The sequence below is a fragment of the Aquarana catesbeiana genome, linkage group LG13 (assembly GCF_042186555.1).
Source record: "Aquarana catesbeiana isolate 2022-GZ linkage group LG13, ASM4218655v1, whole genome shotgun sequence".
Lineage (NCBI taxonomy): Eukaryota > Metazoa > Chordata > Amphibia > Anura > Ranidae > Aquarana > Aquarana catesbeiana.
In genome coordinates, this window is record NC_133336.1 from 34934447 (window position 1) to 34954905 (window position 20459).

The window sequence follows — 20459 nt, forward strand, 5'->3', positions numbered from 1 at the left end:
AGTGGATTTGCCTTTTGTAAATCAACCCCATTGGGTAGAAAAACCTGTCCCTGCACAGCATGCTGTAAAGAAGGATCTGTGCTCTCTATATGTAAACAGTGGCCTCTCTGTAGAGGTCTAAAAGCAGGGAGTGTGGATTTTGCTGAATGTAGCGCTCCAGCTCTGACTCAGCAGGGGGCATGTCAGACCTCTTCAGATAGGCCAATGTTTCCAAGCAGAGAACAGAGGATCTTCTCTGCAGTATGATGGTGGAGGACAGGCTACTCCAGATGTGACTGCTTTCTAGACAAACAAACTGCATAAAGCTGGATATACATTAGGCCCCTTTCACACTGGGTCGGTTTGCAGGCGATACTGCGCTAAAAATAGCTCCTGCAAACCGACCCGAAAGTGCCGCTGCTTTGTCTCAAGTGTTGGCTTTCACACTGGAGTGGTGCGCTAGCAGGATGGTAAAAAAAAGTCCTGCTAGCAGCATCTTTGGAGAGGTGAAGGAGCGGTATACACACCGCTCCTTCCCATTGAAATCAATGGGACGCCGCGGCTATACTGCCCTTTTTAAACCCTTTCTCGGCCGCTAGCGGGGGTAAAACTGCCCCGCTAGCGGCTGAATACAGATGGTAAAGCGCCACTAACAATAGTGCCGCTTTACCGCCGACGCCCCAGTGTGAAAGGCGCCTTATACAATTTTTGTTGTTCAATTGTCTTTAGGTTTCCCTTCAACTATGTAGTGCAAAGGCCTGCCTGATTGCATACAAATTGAAAGTGTTTAGGTCTGATCTTATATTATATGGTTTTGGTAAATCTAAAGGATATTTTTTACAAATTATATATTCATCTTATCTCTGAATACCTTTTGTGTTGATACACTTTAGTCAAGTTAAACTGAACATTCAATTGGGCTTTAAATGCCAAGACCTTTTTTTTTGCAAAAATACATAAAACACCACCACATATGCACCCAGATTTGCAGAAAAAAAATATGCATTTGTTTTTGTTTTTTTGCACAGGAGCCTGCAATGTATTGTGATCAGTAGATTGAGGGTAAAGTGCACAGGCTCCTGCAGACTTGCAGCTGGTCTGTACTAAGGTAAGGACCTTCAGTTATAAGGCTGTACGAATGTGTGTTGTGAAGCTCGAAGCTCCAAAACGCTGAAGGAGATTACCAATCCAATTAATTTCTGCGGAGTTGGTTCAGATCTCCACTCAAAGTCGCTTGAAGCCAAATGCCTGAAGCTCAAAAGTTTTAAAGCTTCTTTTGTAGCTCAATTTGGGCAGATTAATGCTTTTAAAAATGTTTTTTTCCCCCCAAAAGAAACACATTGAAATGCCACGATTTGAGCATTTTGGGGCACTTTTCTGCTCAAATGCAGTAATTAAAATAATGATATTGTTAATAATACCAATACAATACATAATAAATGCCTAAAAAATAAATAAAAATGATTGTATTATTTAATAAATTAACCACTAACCCTTAACCTAAATCAGGGCTCGACAAACCTCTTAGGGCTTCACAGAACAGCTGTATTTATACTGAGATTAAATTACACACAGGTGGAATCTATTCACTAATTAGGTGACTTCTGAAGACAATTGGTTCCACTAGATTTTAGTTAGGGGTATCAGAATAAAGGGGGGCTGAATACAAATGCACGCCACACTTTTCAGATATTTATTTGTAAAAAACGTTGAAAACAATAATTTTCCTTCCATTTCACAATTATGTGCCACTTTGTGTTGGATTATCACATACAATCCCAACAAAATACATTTACGTTTATGGTTGTAACATGACAAAATGTGGAAAGTTTCAAGGGGTATGAATACTTTTTCAAGGCACTGTATATAAATGAAGGCGCACACTGACATCTTCTGGAAAAAACTATAAACTGCACTTACAACAGGAAACCCCTAGGTAAGCAATTCCCAAACAGGCCTTTAGGTAAATTTTTTAGGAGCTCTTGTTATAATGGGGAGTAAAAAAGGATTTGTGTGTTTTATTGTCTAAAAAACAGAGATGTGGAAATCTTAAAAGCATGACTTATGCAGGGTACACGTGAAATGTTTTATTTTAGTTCAAACCAGCAGGCGGAATGAAGAAAAACAAAAGGGAGGAGGTTGCTGTACTAACTAAGCGATGTTAGTGTGACAATTTCCCCCATTAAAGTGGATGTAAACCCCCCAAATTTTTTTTTTTTATATATCATAATGTAGAGTATAAGATTTCCTATCATTTGAGCCCAGTCTTGCCACAAAGAGTTAATCCATCTCTGAGCAATCCTCTTTTATTGTTCAGTGAGATAAAACTTGACAAACAGAGAAAAACTTTGTCAAATCCTCCCCCTTGCTGTGAGTGACAGGTGATTTACATCTCGTGCACTAGCCTAAGACATGCATTATTTTGTAATTCCCTCCCCCACTCCTTTCTTCAGCAGCTCTGCAAAGATTGGCTGTTCCACACCTCACCATGATTTGGCATGCTGAAGTCATGTGGTTACTTCCCTGTCTTTTCACTGGATGTTAGAGATCATAGCAGAAGTTCAGTGTAAGAAATACACAGGAGAAAATGCATATTGACAAGGGGAGTGTAGAGGTGGGTGGGGAGTGTAGAGGTAGGCGGGGAGTGTAGATGTGGGCGGGGAGTCTACTGACATCACAACTCCACCCACCGAGCTCCAGACAACAGACCCGCCCACAGAATCTGCAGTTTTTCGGCTCTCATAACAGACAGAGGGGAGACATTTGACAGGTAAAGATACATGCAGGAGGGATGTATATCCTTATAGATAAACCCTATGGCAGTAGTTTAGAAAGGAAGACATTGGGTTTACATCCACTTTAAGCTATTGTGTTCTGATAGGAGGACTGCCGCACACCTGACTCCATAAAGGACCAAGGAGCAGGATCCTCCATGTCTGGAGAGGTCAGAATAGACAACTGCCTCGCTAAATAAGGCTTACCAGAACAATCTGAATTTGGTCAGAACCACAACCTATGAAAAGTGTGAAGTCATCATTACTACCGGTAAAGGAGTAGGGGAACCCAACAGGGTTAGGCAGGAAAAGGAGTTGAAATTTAACCATAAATACTAAGACTTAATGCAACCCTAGAGGGAGCTGAGAATAAAGTAATGCACACCTTCACTAATGTTGAAGAGGTGTCCCTTGGAGGTGACCTAAGAGGAAACCCACTGAAAAGGTAATTATTCCTATACCTGACCACAGAGACATGCTCCTGACTTCTCATGTCCAACAAAACCACAACAAATATATTGCAAGGGACAGGAATCTGTGCCCATCTAAAGACAAGGGGACAGAGGTTTATTCCACCTACAAGTGGCAGGTGGTTTCCAAGGATGATCCGGAAAAATCTTACAGGCATTGAGCCCTTAGGGGAGGTGATGATCGCCAGGTATAGCCTCCCCCAATCTGAGTATTTCACAATGGGGATGCCAGGTAAATGCAAGAGGCCAAACACAGACTTTATTGCTTTGACCAGTATCGGGCATGCAGGAATGACACTAATGGTGGATTATGGGTGGACAGCTGTAGCCAAACCCACATATCCAGGTAGGTCAGGAGGATCCTCTGAAGGAGGAGGAATAACACTGAAAATGTAGCGGGTATCACAGATGAATTACTGAGCTGGAAGAACTAGAGCGAAGTTGAGGAGAACCCAGGGAGGTAGGGGAAGGCCTGGTAATCTGTGATGGCACAAGGGGGGTAGAGGCTGAGCAGCTGAAGGAGTATCAGAGGCAAGGATTTAGCTTCCGAGTTTAAAAAAAAGTGCTCTCTGCACCCGAAGAGCAAGCCATTTAAAGCGGAGTTCTGCCTAAAAAAACAAAAAAAAAAACAAATACTGCAGCTGCTGACTTTTAAAATAAGGACACTTACCTGTCCAGGGCACCTGCGATGTCCTCACCCGAAGCCGATCCGTCCCCTTGGCTCCGGGTGGAGGCGCCAGCATTTCTATTAAGGGAATCAGGAAGTGAAGCCTTGCGGCTTCACAGCCTGGTTCCCTACTGCTCGTTCTATCTGGTCCCTGCTGTCTTCTGAAACCTGTGTATCTCCCAGAAGACAGCGGACATGGCGTAGATTGCCTCAGATACTGCAGCGATCTTTTGCCAGAAGTGGGAGCAAATACTTGGATTAGACAGATATCTGCTCCCCCTCCCCCCTGAAAGGTGCCAAATGTGACACTGAAAGGGGAGGGGGATCCGGACAGAGGTGATCGCCACCAAAAAAGCTACCTTCTGAGACAGTGTTGACCAGGAGGAACACCAACTCGGGCCAAGACCCGGTGGTATGCGACCTCGCAAGGCGTTTAACTCGCAGGCCAGCCGCTGTTCACTGGGACTACATCGCGTCCAACCCAGCACGGAGCTCTGGTCTGTGTGCGCTCGCTGGCCAGACTGGGGGGACCAATGGATCTAGATATCCAGCCCGTCTCGCCCAGTCCGGCAGTTAATTGTAGATCTCACAGGAAAAATAAAAAGCGGGAGAAAAAAAAAAAAAACATTTAAAAAGGAAAAAAAATTGTCAGGACCAAGATCCCAGCAGGGAACTGGGTCCTTACTCCTGATTGGCAGAAAAAAACTGAGGGCCTATAGCAGAGAGGGGAATGTATACCAGCTAGGACTGCCCATAGGTGTAGCCAAGTCTTTTTTTCTGCCTAGCGTCCTACTCCCGTAGGGGGCGATATAACCCTTTTGGTTCTGAATATGGAGCGCTGTGTCCGTCAATGAACGAAAGAGAAAGAAACTTTTCTACATGAGAATAAGATGCACAGGTTCTCATATACAACGCGACTTAAAAGTGTATTTAAAAGTCAAAACACTTTCTTTTATTTTGGATAAAGTAGAAAAGGGTTAAAACCAGTCAGTATATTTTATGCAGTTTATGTCCCCATTGAAGATTTTCCCTCACTTCTTGCTCTGGTGACAACTTCAAATTCTGGATTTCCCCCCCCCGCTTTCTGTCTCAGTGACAATGGTCTCCAGACACTAATAGAGAGGATAAATCTGCCCAGCAGCAACACAGACGGCATGAGAAACCTAAGTGGAATAATAAAAAATAAAAAATGACCGTACATACAATTTAATTCAGAATTCCGTTACTTACTCTCTTTTTTATTCTTAGATGAACTATTTATTTTCTTAGGTTTGGATTTTGATCCCTTGGTCTGCCGTTTTTCCAAGTATTTTTCCTGGCATTCCTCTGCCGAGCGACTTCCAACGGCCATGGCAACTTCGAACCAGAACCCACGTTTGTGCTTTGGTAGTTTAGAAATTGCACTTTAAGGGCACAAAAATAGATTAAAGTTTAGATTCTTTACATCCATAACAAAGTACTGAGATCTAAAAAGAAACAAATTTAGTGACTACTAGACCATCTTAATTACATGGACATTTACCTGAAAGTCTTTTTGACTTGCACTTTACATGCCTGCTGTCCCATATTTTGATTACTATATTCATACACAGATCTATAAAGACCCCTTTCACACTGGGGCCGCGGCCGCGTTAGCGCTAAAGCGCCGCTTTTCGCCCGCTGGCGGGGCGTTTTTAACCCCAAAGAAGTGGTTAAAAACTTCCGTGTTGCGGCGCTTCCAAAGTGCTTTTCAGGCGCTTTGGAAGCGCTGCCTATTCATTCCAATGGGAAGGGTGTTTTAGGAGCGCTAAATACAGCACTCCCAAACCACCCCCAAAGATGCTGCTTGCAGGACTTTTCGGAATGCCCCGCAAGCGCACCGCCCGAGTGAGAAAAGTCACACTTGAATGAATGGGAGCCGGTTTTCAGGCGCTTAGCAGAGGCTATTTACAGCGCTAAAGAGCCTGAAAACCGCCCCAGTGTGAAAGGGGTCTAAACACTGCTTATAGTGTTCACTAGGATACCATTTATTAATGTATTGCTTAGTTGACTCAGTAAGTTCTAAAGGTTTTTTTTTCTATATTTTTGTTTAGTAATAAAGAGTTAGTTACATAGTTAGGTTGAAAAAAGACAAGTCCATCTAGTTCAACCATAAAAATAAACAAAAAATAATATCATACAATCCCATATACACGATCCCTCACCCACAGTTGATCCAGAGGAAGGTGAAAAACCCCAGCAAAGCATGATCCAATTTGCTACAGCAGGGGAAAAAATTCCTTCCTTACTCCCCAAGAGGCAATCAGATTTTCCCTGGATCAACTTTACCTATAAATGTCAGTACCCAGTTATATTGTGTGCACTTAGGAAAGAATCCCGGCAACATGTTTTTATTATTCCTGCAGGCCTTTTCTTATGTCCGTCTTGCCAAAAATAGACAAAGTGATCGTACTTTTTAAAATAACAAACATGTTATACTTACTTGCTTTGTGTAACAGAATTGCAAAGAGCGGCCCCAATCCTCCTCTTCACGGGTCCCCCTCCGCCACTCCTGGCTCCTCCTCTTATTGGTCTGCCACCATAGGAAGCCGCTTCCTATTGTGGCACACTCCTAGCCACGCTGCCTGCGTCTATAGATACAAACACGGCATGGCCCTGCACCCCGTCATAGCACTGGATCGAGAATGGGCTCAGGTAAGTGTAAGGGAGGGGCAAAATCCTGCAGCACAGATGATTTTTTTTTTTTACCTTAATGCAGAAAAAGCATTAAAGAAGGGCTAAACAAACCCCAGGCTCCAGGTCGCCATGGTGACAAGAAATTTTGTCCTGGATTATGGGCTGCCGCCCGAATGCTCCACACAACCCGCAAGCCAACCACCGCCCACTATGTATCCCGCCTTGCCCATCTGCAGGCCTGGGAACAGCATTGTGGGGGAGGGAGGAGAGCGGACACACGTCCGATCTGTTCCCTTTTTTGTTGCTGACCCAGAAGTGACGCGTGACGTCACTTCTGGGTCCTTGTTGACAGTTTCCCCGGCCATCAAGGCCAGGAAAGAATCTAATGCAAGAATGTAATGCAGTGTGATGTGCACAACTGCGCAGTCGTTCAACGCTGTACACAAATACAATGTATATTCTTTTTCCCCCACAAATAGAGTTTTCTTTTGGTGGTATTTGATCACTTCTGCGGTTTTTATTTTTTGCACTATAAACAAAAAAAACAAAAAAAGAATGACAATTGAGAAAACAAAAAAAAACAATTTTTTACTTTCTGCTATAGAACATATGCAATTAAAAATATATAATTTCCCCATACATTTAGGCCAATATGTATTCTGCTACATATTTTTGGTTAAAAAAAAAAAAAATCCCAATAAGTGTATATCGATTGGTCTGTGCAAAGGTTATAGCGTCTACAAACTATGGATTTTCATTTTTTTTTTTTTTACTAGTAAAGTCGGCGATCAGCGACTTATAGCGGGACATTGCGGCTAACAAATTGGACACCAACTGATACTTTTTTGGAGACCAGTGACATTACAGCAATCAGTGCTAAAAAAAAATGCAGTCACTGTACTAATGGCACTGGCTGGGAAGGGGTTAACATTAGGAGCGATCCAAGGGTTAACTGTGTGCTCAGCTGGGCTTTTACTGTAGTGGGGGAGGTGCTTTTACTAGAGGAAGGTGTAGATCCGTGTCTCTGCTTTGCAGGAACAAAGGATCTATACTTTCCTTACTGACAGAACGGCGATCTGCCTTGCTTACAGGCAGATCGCCGTTCTGTCAGTGTACTGAATGATCAACGGACATCAAGTCCACGTGACCCGCTGTGTAGAATCACAGTGGGAGAAAGCTGGCGGTGGCATGCCTGATACCAGGAAGTGCAGGGTCACACACATATTATATATGCATACACACACGATCCTGTGCAGAGTGGCCGACCTGTAGCAGTAAAACTACTTTAGGGGAGGTGCTTTTACTAAAGGAAGGCATAGATCCACATCCCTGCTTTGCAGGAACACAGGATCTATACCTTCCTTACTGACAGAACGGTAAAATGCTATGTTTACATTGCCGGTCTGTCAGTGTGCTGAAAGATCAGCAGGTGCCGGCAGACATCAAGTCCACGTGACCACGTGTAGACTCACAACGTTTTAATACAACATTAAGTAGAATACTTGCCTGTAAAGTCTTTTCACTTCATTCTCTGTCCAGTCCTCCTGATGACCCAGTGCTGCAAATGGGTTCTGGGGCAGTTGACGTTCTGGATTCGAATGAGTAGGTGATCTTGATGCATTATTGCCTCTCAAGTTGTGTTGATGTTTTTGAAGATCCTGTAACTGAGGACTTGGTTTGGTAGCCGTCCTGTTGACTTTTGTTTTGGCTTCCCTCTTAGGCTTGCAGTCCTCTTCGCTTTCTTCTTCTTCACCTGTAAAGTCTAATTCAGACTGTGAAGTTTCTCTCGGACTGCTTCTCTTTTTATGTGAACTAGGATTTGACTGCTTCTTTGTATCATCTATTCGTGTGAAGTGCTCCTCAGTGTTCTCTTGCTCTATGGCCCCTCTTTGAGATTTTTGGAAGCGAGTGTTTGGTCTTTTCTGGGGTCCAGGAGTAGAAACCAACAATTTATTTTTTGACTTGGCAGTTTGGCGCAAATCCTTCTCAGGAACCATTTCCACTTCAGACTCTGAATCAAAATCATCATTTTGGAATTTTCTAGAAAGAACAGGTATCTTGTTACGAATCTTAAAAGTGATGTTAAAGATTTATCTTTATTTTTTTTTAAACAAACATGTCATACTTGCCTGCTCTGTAATGGTTTTGCACAGAGCAGCCCAGATCCTCCTCTTCTTGTTTCCCACACCGGCACTCCTGGCCCCTTCCTCCTACTGAGCTGCTTGATATGAGGGCACCCAAGCCGCTTCTGTGTGTCCCCATTCTCGGCCCCGCTCTCTCCTCATTGGCTGACTGGCTGTGATTGACCATAGTGGGAGCCAAAAACTCCCGCTGCTGGTCTCAGCCAACGAAGAGGAAGAGACCCGGGAGAGCCGCTGATCTAGTACACATCGCTGGATCGAGATGGCGCTCAGGGAAGTATTAGGGGGGCTGCTGCACACACACAATTTTTACCTTCATGCTGTAAAGTTTGTGGGTTGTAGCGTCTCGGGACTATGTGCAACAACCAGTTAACTTAAACATAAAAGTCTTTATTTTGCTTTAGTCAAACACAAAAGAGCTTCCAGCAGCAAAACAAACTTCAGAGAATGCAATACAAAAGGTCCACTTATCTTCAGCACAAATCAAACTTATTAAATAAGCAAAAGTCAAATAAGGGTTTTTACCCAAGTGGTTAGTATAGCAAGAATAAAAAACAATCCACATTTGTTCTGTACAATAAACTATGGATTGTTTTTATTCTTGCTATATTCAAGCCTTCCCATTGTTTAATTCACAACATAGGCACTCCACGCTTTAGATAGTCAATTGTTCTCATTTAGCCCCCCCGAGTATGTGAGCTGCCTGGATGTGATTTGAATTATATACTGGTGAACCTTTTTCCTTTGCACACACTTTTTAGTTTTGTTGCGACACCTGGTTTTGACCTACTTCTGCTTGGAACGCATAGGCCAGGGGTCTCAAACTGGCGGCCCTTCAGCTGTTGCGAAACTACAAGTCCCATGAGGCATTACAAGACTGACCGTTACAAGCATGACTCCCACAAGCAGAGGCATGATGGAACTTGTAGTTTCGCAACAGCTGGAGGGTCACCAGTTTGAGACCCCTGGCCTAGGAGATCAGAGCGGAAATTCTCCTCTCTGCCTGCAGAACCATTCACGACTCGCACAAGCGCAGTGGAGACCCGGCTGTGAAGCCACAATCTATAACAGCCGGGTGCCCACAGCTGAAATGCTGGATGCGGAGAGAAGCCCACGGGAAGGGGCAGCTCGCGTGATCACATCGCTGGATCGTGGGACAGGCGAGTGTGTGTTTATTAAAAGTCAGCACCTGCAGTTTTTGTAGCTGCTGACCTTTAACCAAAAAAATGACTGGAACTCTGCTTTAATACTTGCCTGTAAAGTATTTTTGATGCACTGCTGCCTCTCAAGGTTTGCTGATGTGTCCGAAAATTCCGCAATTGATTACTTGGCTTGGTGACCTTCCCTCTGGCTTTCGTCTTGGCTTCCCTCTCAGACTCATAGTCCTCTAGGTCATCATCATCTTCATCTTCCTCAGCAAAGTCTGATTCAGACTCTGAAGTTTCTTCAGATAGATTGTTTTTCCTTTGACAAGCTCTAGGATTTGACCGCTTGGTTGCAATTTTTTTTTTTGCAAACTCTTTGGCCTGTCTTTGAGATTTCTGGGAATTAGTATTTTGTATTTTCTGTCGACCGGGCGTAGAAAGCAATATTTTATTTTTTGACTTCACAGTTTGAGACAAATCCTTTGTAGAAACCGTTTCTACTTCAGACTCTTCAAAATCTGAATTGCTTTGAGATTTTCTAGAAGGAATAGCTACTTTGTCACAAGGCTCCATCCATGCCTCATTATCTTGTGAGCTTTCTTCCTCAAGGTCATCCAAAGGTTGAGTAAAATGAGAGGTTTGTTTATTATCTTGCTTGGATTTGAGATGCCTTTGTTCCACCCTCACACTATTCAACAGTCTAGACACTTCTTCAGAATGGGAGGATTCCTCTACAGGATTCCTTTCCCGAGTGGGTTTGGAAAGGGTTGACTTCTTCTGCCTGTTCAGCACTTGCCTGCAGCCCCGTGTTTCTGCTTCTTCTTCAGAATCCTGAGATTCTGTTAAATAACTTTGTGCTTTTGAGGAATAAGAGGACAACCTTTTCCTATTCTGGGAAGTCTCAACAGGTTCTGCCTTCTGCTTGTTTGACTTATGTAGAATGGCTTGATTCTTTTTCCTTACAGCCCGTTTGTTGGTGTTTTCACATAAAATAGCTACCTTCTCCACATTTGGAGACTTCTCAGAATCAGTTATTGGCTGCTCAGCCCTAGATGTCTGTGTTCCACTTGTGTCAGAAAGATCAGAATTTACCATCTTCTGAAGGTGCGGCTGGCTCTTAGACTCGGTAAGGCTTTCTTCTTCAGAAGCTTCTGTTATATTAGCCAATAACATTGGAGAACCAGATTTTGGTCTTCTACTTGGAAATTGATCATCACAAAAGGTTTCCTTCTGCATTTCTTTCACATGGTCCTTACTCAAACTATTTTTATGTTCTAACCTTTTGGAGGCTCGCACACAATTTTGAAGCCCTGTAGAGTGGACAGTTTGTTGCATACTTGTTTTAAAACTCTTTGGCTTTATTTGTAAAGCTTTTTTAGACGTATTCCCTTTTTGTATAGTGGAAGGTGGGTAATCAGAGGACACCCTTTCATCCTCACTGATTATGGTAATATCACTAGAGGACCTACTTTCAGCTTTACTGCTTTCTGTCAAAGTGCTAGCCTCAAGATCTATGTCTTGCGGAAAATTGGAAGTGGCTTTGTTATTCCCAGTTTTCTTCTCTTTTGATTTTTTATACCCAAAATCTGTCTTGCCTAAGGAGGCATTGGAGGAACTATTGGAACAGCTCAAGCCGTGACACCGAACCTGATGTTGCAAACACTTCTTTTTAATCTGTTGTCTGGTGTTCAAGGGGGTGAGCATTACGCTCATGGGTTTCAGCGGACACCTCTTGACATTTTGTTGTCTATTTTTCAAAGTTTTACTTCTAGAGTTGGTTTTAAACACAATAATAGAGCTTTCTTTTGGTGGTATTTGAGCCTCTGCCGTTTTTATTTTTTGCGCTATAAACAAAAAAAGATCGACAATATTGAGAGGAAAAAAAAACAAAACAATATTTTTTACTTTCTGTTATAAAACATATCCAATAAAAAAAAAAAATCAAATTTCTTCATCAATTTAGGCCATGTATTCTTCTACATACGGTATTTTTGGTAAAAAAAAAATCCCAATAAGTGTACATTGATTGGTTTGCACAAAAGTTATAGCGTCTACAAACTATGGAATATTTCCATGGAATTTTTATTTTTATTATTTTTTTTTTACTAGTAATGGCAGCAATCAGCGACTGAGTAGGACTGCGATATTGTGTCAGACAAATCGGACACTAAGTGACACTTTTTTGGGGACCAGTGACACTAATACAGTGATCAGTGCTAAAAATATGCACTGTCGCTGTAGTAATAACACTGGCAGGGAAGGGGTTAACATCAGGGGTAATCAAAGGGTTAAATGTGTCCCTAGGGGGGGCTTTTTAACTGTGTGGGGGGTGCTTGTACTGTTTAGCAGAAACACAAGATCTCTGTCTACTCCTGTCACAGAACTGAGATCTGCCTTGTTTACATAGGCAGACCGCCTTTCTGTCTGTCTCGGGAACAAACGTCAGGTCCTGGCGGAAATCGGGTCCATTGGACCAGCTGATTGGCTCCCGCTGTGTCTAATCACAGCAGGAGCGGGTTGCCGGCGGCACGAGCGGGCCTCAGACCCAGAAGGAATATAAAAGAAAAAAAAAAAAAAAACGTACAGGTAAGTGATTTCACGCTAAAGGGCCACCCTGTCGCAGTATATGTACGTGGGGAGGTCCTTAAAGTGGAGTTCCACCCAAAAATGGAACTTCTGCTCTCCTCCCCCCCTGCCCCCCCACCCCCCCACCCCCCGCTGTCACATTTGGCACCTTTCAGGCGGGAGCAGATACCTGTCTAACCCAGGTATTTGCTCCCACTTTCGGGCATAGATCACCACAGGCTCCACGGCGATCTACGCCATGTCCGGCTTCTCCTTCGTGGCCCCCACCCCCCCCACCGCTGTCTTCTGGGAGGCACACAGGTCCCAGAAGACAGCAGGGACCAGTGAGGACGCGCAGCGCGACTCGCGCATGCGCAGTAGGGAACCAGGCTGTGAAGCCGCAAGGCTTTAATTCCTTATTCCCTTACCGAAGATGGCAGCGCCTCCACCCGAGGGCCGAGGGACAGACCGGCTTCGGGTGAGGACATCGCGGGCGCCCTGGATAGGTAAGTGTCCATATTTTAAAAGTCAGTAGCTGCTGACTCTAAAAAAAAAGAAATTTCAGCGGAACTCCGCTTTAAGTAGTTAAAAGAAATGTAAAATAAAATATCTTGTCATGCATGGTTCTCAGGACTGACAACTCTAAGTTCTAGATGTAAATGGATACTATTGCACATGAAAACCTAATATTTGCAGGGAGCAGGTGAAGAGCTCCATGTAAGAGCAGCAGCTTTCTGTAGGCAAACTTATAGCTGATGCTTTGAAATAACTGATAAGGGAGATCATCATATTACACAGACTGTGGATTAAAGCCAGCCATAGATGGACTGATCTAAATCAGTTCAGCAGGGACTGGCTGAGACTCGATCCATCTATGGGAAGGCTGATTGTACCCATGTCGATCCATCGATCGACTTGGGTACAACCAGCATGTTGGATTTTGAGCATGAGCTTATTGCCAGTGGCCCCGCATGCCCCCCTACCCACAAGAAGAATACAATAGCTCAGTTGGCGGGATTCCCCCATCAACTCGGACTGTTAGATGCTAATAGAGCTAAAATATCAATCTATGGTCTTCTTACATTCCAGCCCCACACAACCAGCAGATACAGTACAGGACCATTTTTTTTTGTTTTGCCCATAATTCCACTTAAAGTTGAGTGTTCAATAACGTGCACCACGCGCCGATAAGAGCTGTCACTGCTTGCAGGTAGCTGCACACCCAACGGTTAAATGTGGGTGGCACAGTGGGCTAGCACTCTCGCCTAGCAGTAAAAAGGGTCGCTGGTTCGAATCCCAACCACGACACTACCTGCCTGGACTTTGCATGTTCTCCCTGTGCCTGCGTGGGTTTCCTCCGGGTACTCCGGTTTCCTCCCACACTCCAAAGACATGCTGGTAGGTTAATTGGCTTTTGTCCAAAATTGGCCCCAGTATATGACTGTGAGTTGGGGACCTTGGATTGTGGGCTCCTTGAGGATAGGGACCGATGTTAGTGTGCGATATATGTGTGAAGCGCTACGTAAATTGACAGCGCTATATGGGTACCTTAAATAAAATGAGGATAATTGTAAACGCGCACCCACACTCACTCAGGTTGAACTGGATGGACTGGTGTCTTTATTTAACCTTACTAACTATAACTATAATTTAGGGACAGCTGTCCAAGCCTGGATGCCTCTTTCTTTTTTTAGGGTCACTCATCTGTCCCAAGCTGCATGTACATGCTGAGTGTGGGTGGTGACATGCAGTTAGCAAACAGCAATGGCTCCTCTTAGCCTGTCATTACTCTTACAGACTAAGCGGCCATCACTGGTCGCATACACCTGTCATCCCAGCTGCAAGAAGCCACTCATTTTTGCAGGTAATCACCCAAGTGAAGGAGGCCTCAAAAATAAAAAGCATACTGTAAGCATCTTGCAGTGTACAGTGAAATTCTTCTAACATTCAGTTGTCCTACTTCCACATAACATGCAAATTCCCTGGATATTGCAGGATACTCCCCTCCACTTTTATGATGGTAATCCCCAGTGTTTCTTTACATATAACAAAAAATACAAGGACTCACACATGCCCTGGCTAGGAATATGCATGCATTTACCTTCTTTATTCAGCATTTTTGTTTTAGAAGACAACGGCTTTGATGAACCTCCCTTTCCACGTGCCTTGAAAATGAGCAAAAAGCGAAATAAGAAAGAAGCTATGTTACCACAGTAAAAAGTTGTCTTGCAAGTCTCTAGGTGGAGCAATACTACTTCTGTTTAAAGGGCCCGTTCACAGCTGAGCGATTTTCTGCTTGAAGCTTGTAGCTGTAAAATGCTCAACAAGAGCAAATAAGGTGGTCTTTCTTAGGGAAACTCCCCCCACCCCCACCCCCACCCAAAGACTTGGTGAATCGGCTTTGGCAGGTCCCTAAGGAGTGAGCTTCACTTAGATTGGCCTAGGTAAACCATATAGAGTGCCTTACCTGTCAGGAGCCTTGCACCCCCAGGGGTTCAACCTTTTCTGCAGCCGATCCGGTCCAGTCCCACGCTGAGTTGTCAGCGGCGGCTTCTGTGTGTAGGCGTGTGCAGAAGAGGCAGCCAACAACGGAAGCCCCATAGTAACTCTATGGTTGAAGTCACTTCCCAGCTGTTCACCTCTACTACAACTGGCCGTACATACGCAATCAAGCAATTTTGCACATGTGCTACCACCGGGATTGTCTACCTGCTAACTTGCCCTTGTGGCAAACAATATGTGGGCCGTACTATTAGATCTTTTACTGTACGTGTCTCAGAACATATTAATCTTATTAAGGCAGGTAGCACTAAACACACTGTCCCGAGACATTATAGGGAGTGCCATGATAGAAATCCTGCTGGCACCCAGTTTCTTGCCATAGATAGATATACGGCCCCATGGCGGGGGGGGTCGACTCTTAGGGGTGTCTCCCGCTTGGAGACATACTGGATTTATGAATTGGGGTCCCATTTTCCGCAAGGTATTAATGTAGAATGGGACATCAATTCCTTTATTAATCGGGCTTGAATCCAGACTTGATCTCTCTATATTTTTTAGTCTTTTTGGTTTTGCAATCCTATATTTTAAAATAATTTTTTATTATGCCATTTCGATATGAGATGATTTTGGTATTGTTTGGGTAGGCATATGATATGTCTCTCTAATTGCATTCATGCTAATGTATTGTACATGATAACTCATCATCTTGGTTGTACATAATACTGGTTGGATGCCCCCTGCTGGCAGTGTCCGGTAGTTTTTTTATCTGAACTGATTATTTAGATTATGAGATAAAGTATCGCTGTATACTATCTACATGCTAGATAACTTGTTTAACTTGTTTGATTTTTTAATTAATTTTTAAAGATACTCATTAGTTACTCATAATTTCAGCATTACATCCACCTTTGCTGACATTTCCTGTCTCTTTCGTCCCTTCAATAGGAGGTTGGGTGTCACTTCCTGTTATGACTATGTTGCTGGATATGACTAATCCAATTGTAAATGAGGCTTGGCTAATGGCCTGGAGCGCACTGCCATCGCTATTCGATCGTGCGCGTGACGTCATTACGTCATTCGACGGCCGATCGAAAACGAGGCTTGGATTATACCCTTGGAACGCACGGACGCAAATTATGGGCGTGATGTCATCACGCCACCGTGCCGGAACGAGGCTTGACAGTGAGGGTGGAGCGCAGCTGTGTGGAGGCGCTTCCACCCACTGCATACAGGGACTGAAAGTGAGGCTTGGTTACGGATTTAATTATCCGGACCAAAGCCGATCTATACAGTAATGTATATTAGTCTTATAGTTCGGACCTCACACAGGACTATGAGTTTTTTTGATATTGAATCTACTAATGTGGTTTTTTGAATTTCTTATATATGCCCCCCTGACCGGAAATGGGGTCATCTTAATTACTTCCGGTTTCGGACACTCCCAGTGGGGGTCATTCTTTGTCCATAAATAGAGCGGTGGGGAGAGAGGGTTCCACACCCCAGAAGACGACTTTTTTAGTTGAAACATGTCGGGTGGATCCCTCACAACTACCGCTATACGATTTACATGCCTGTTTGATCTGCACAAAATGTGAGTTTGTTTTTTATTGCTATTTTTAATAAATCCAAGTTAATACGTTATTACACTATGTGAGTGTCTTCATCTCTCACATGGTACATGAATCTTCCGCTTGGCTTGGTGGTGTGATTATTTTCGAGGAAATCGTGCTGATTGCTTCCCCCCCTTCCCTCCGTTGGTGTGGTGATGACATCTATCCAGACAATACATCTAGACCAGTTGGTCACCAAGCCTTCTTGACCTGTTCTAGCATACGCTATTTCAGGCCACTACTTCTGGTAAGCCTCCATATCTTCTGGTGATGGTCCTGGCACCGTTTTTAAATTTCTGTGCACCTTTGGTCGTTTATGGTCCATTCATCTACCAGGCTACCGGGTCCAATTGATCTTCCTGCATATACAAGAAGAACACCTGTATACCATTTACACACTGCTATCACGGACTTTTTCTTTTTGGTGTTATGGACTCTATATTTGATTTTGCCTTCGATGCTTAAATCATCTATATACACATATGTGTTATTCTTTCACTAGTCACTGTCACAAATGCTCACATGAGATGTTTTTGATTTGAATAATTTATGTTTACTTTGTTCATATTGTATTCACTTAATAGCGCCACACTGTGCATTTTTTAGTTACTTCCCAGCTGTTGTCAGCTGTCTCCTGCACAGAGCTTCTGCCGCTGGAGACCGGACCAGAGTGGCTTCAGAAAAAGGTATATGTAGCGATTTTATAACAGATAATTTCGCGCTACCTCCAATTGCAAGCAGCTAACACACCAAATTAGATAAGTGGCAGAGAAACATAAAAAACAAAAAAGTGTAGCGCTATAAAATGGTGGGCTATAAGCCCAAATAACATCGGGAAAACTCCAAACATATCGAAGTTTTTTGTTGCAGCATTTCCAGTGTTGACATCAATATCACTACTTTTTATGTGATTGACACCACTTTTTGTGTTTTTATTTTGTCACCCCGTATGAAAATCTTATATTTTTCTATTCACTGTTTGGAGTTTTCAGATGTTATTTGGGCTTATAGCCCACCATTTTATAGCGCTACACTTTTTGTTTTATATGTAGCAATTTTAGCTTTCCAGGGCTAGATAGGTTAGCCTAAAAATTAAAATAAATAAATAAAAAAAAACAAAAACGTTTTTTATAAAACTATATTGTATATACATACACACACACACACACACACTACAATTTTGCAAACAGGCAATTTTTCCCTCCTACACTGATGTACACTGATGAGGCTGCACTGAGTGGCAGCACTGATGGGCAGTGATAGGCGGCACTGTTGGGGCTGCACTGATAATCAGTGCCTGATTATCAGTGTAGATGTCTCTTTCACACAAGCCAGTTACCGGCTCTTCTCATACTGTCAGCGTAAGGAAAGGAATGCCGATAACCGACTTGTGTTTATGTTGTGCTTGGACACAGCTGATCACGTGGTAAAGGGCCGCTGTGATTGGCCCTTTACCCCTATCTGTGACCAGCTGTGTACCAAGGACACAGAGCACGCGGCAGTGGGCACGATCACAGTAGGACGTCACATGAACTGGCCGACTGCGCTGTAGCTGTCATTTGTCTATAGCGCAGTGGGCAAGTGGTTAAAGTGATTGTAAAGCCTAAACATTTTTTACCTTAATGTATTCCTTGTACTAAAGAGTTTATTAACCCGAAAAAAAAATAAATGGATCCTGCTCCTTTAAAGCAAGAGCATCATGGGCTTCCCATGGGGGCGCTGGAGAGAGGGAAGGGGCCAGGAGCAGCGGCGGGGGACCCGCACAGAGGAGGTTCGTGGCACGGAGCAGGCAAGTATAGACATGTTTGTTATTTTTAAAAAAAAAATTGCCTTTACAATCCCTTTAAAGGTCTGGCTTTACATACACTTTAAAAAAGGCATTTGGTCAAATCGCTTCATGTGTTAAAGTTTAATATTTTTTACGTAGTTACATGTAAATAGGCATGTTCCATACCTGGCTGATCCCTCTGCTCCCCCCCCCCCCCCCCCACTACTACAGTGATGCTGTCTTCAGGGTGCCAAATGGATGGCCTTCTACAAAGTAACTCCTAGGGGTCACTTTCTCGACATGGGTGCCATTCAGAGAACGCCTTGCATTATACCCATTCAATACAAGACTTTCTGGGATTGGATGTAGGCGAGTTTGTAACGTCACCTCCCCACCTCATTCAATCATTGAATGCTTTGCATTCATTGAGAGAATGCAAAGCATTCTCTAAATTGATGCCCATACTGAGAAAGCTCCACATGGTTACTATGCAGCAGAGAAAGAAAAGAAGGAGCGCCCTTATCCCAAGATGGCTGACGCGTTTCAAGGATTAGGGTGCGCAGATATATAAAGAGGTGACAAGGAGAGAGCAGCCATTGCCCGCTTAGGCTCTGAGGAAAAGGGTACGCCCTTGAAACGCGTCAGCCATCTTGGGATATCGGTTTGATCCCCTGGACATCAGGTCCTGGCTTGCTGGTGTTCAGAAAAGCATTCCTGTTTATTGTCAAAGCCTCATGCAAATGCTCGTTTGTGAGTATAAATTTTGCTGTTTTTTATGCTTTAAAAAAGCTTTATCATTGGTAATGCACTAGGTCGGTGCGGCCTCCTTTTCTTTCTTTTTTAGTTTATGAATACCCATTGTTCTGAGGAGGGCTGCAAGACGGCAGGCATTACTTTATAAAGTTGGTTACACCATGCACTGAGAGACTAGACACACGAGCGCAGGAGAGTTTTACTGTTTTTTACTATGCATCAGAGAACATGATCTGGAAGACAGTGATGCTACTCCTTTCACAGGGATCCCAGAGTTATTGATCATTCGTACTTACACTGGTCCAGCAAATTGGTCCAATGTAACCAAGCAAAAAATAAACATAAGTGACATTCATCTTAAGATAACTGCTAAAATGAGCCATCCAATTTTTAATAAACGTCCCAATAATTAACATGCAACTATGTGGACCTTCTCTCTTTATTTGAACTGTATATTTAGCCAGGCACAGCTTCTGAGCCGCCGTTCATACACCATAATGTGGATACTTGGCCAGATGTTTCTAGTGCCAGCAGTGTCTTCGCTTGTATATTAAAATAGAGATAACCAGTACACTGCTATAAAACGAGTATCAGATAATCCTCCGCGATTGATTCTGGCCTGGTGCTCCCAGCTTGTCTCTGGTTTAAAGGCAGGACTGTTACCTAAGTTACGAATGCCTTTCTGGTAGGAATGGGGCTGCATTTGTCTAGTCAGGCTCTGGAAGGCACAAGTTGTTCCCATTGATGTGACCCCGGGGTGCCAAAAAAAACACTATTGCCCTGTACACACGATCGGACATTGATCGGACATTCCGACAACAAAATCCATGGATTTTATCCGACGGATGTTGGCTCAAACTTGTCTTGCATACACACGGTCGCACAAAGTTGATGGAAAATCCGATCGTTCTGAGCGCGGTGACGTAAAACACGTACGTCGGGACTATAAACGGGGCAGTAGCCAATAGCTTCCGTCTCTTAATTTATTCTGAGCATGCGTGGCACTTTGTGTGTACACATGATCGGAATTTAAACGATCGGATTTTGTTGTCGGAAAATTTTATATCCTGCTCTCAAACTTTGTGTGTCAGAAATTCAGACGGGAAAAGTCCGATGGAGCCCACACACGATCGGAATTTTGGACAACACAATCCGATCGCACTTTTTCCGTCGGAAAATCCGACCGTGTGTACAGGGCATAAGGGTTTGGGACCACACAGTTTTCACTGGCACTCAGTCATGTCACTTTTTCTTTTCTTGCACTCACCTCTTTGGCAAGCCTTTTGACCAGCTCAGAGAAAGGTTTATACCGCCTAAAAGCCCCATTTGCGTACAGCACATGCCGCTTTTTATTTATGTGTACACCATTTATCCCAGGCACTAGCACTGCACGTGTGGCTTGTTTTTTTTTATGCACAGAGACTGAGGGT

General features: G+C 43.6%; 1 protein-coding gene across 4 annotated transcripts in view; it reads right to left on the reverse strand.

The window, feature by feature from the left end:
• MIS18BP1 (MIS18 binding protein 1) overlaps window positions 1-20459 on the reverse strand; it is an 87626-nt gene that overhangs the window by 18088 nt on the left and 49079 nt on the right. For all 4 annotated transcript variants that reach the window (XM_073609873.1, XM_073609870.1, XM_073609871.1 and 1 more), the window contains 4 exons: window positions 14498-14561; window positions 9941-11675; window positions 8052-8585; window positions 5121-5293 (listed from right to left, as the gene is read on the reverse strand). In XM_073609873.1, the coding sequence (XP_073465974.1) occupies window positions 5121-5293; window positions 8052-8585; window positions 9941-11675; window positions 14498-14561 (2506 nt within the window). The remainder of the gene's footprint in view (window positions 1-5120; window positions 5294-8051; window positions 8586-9940; window positions 11676-14497; window positions 14562-20459) is intronic.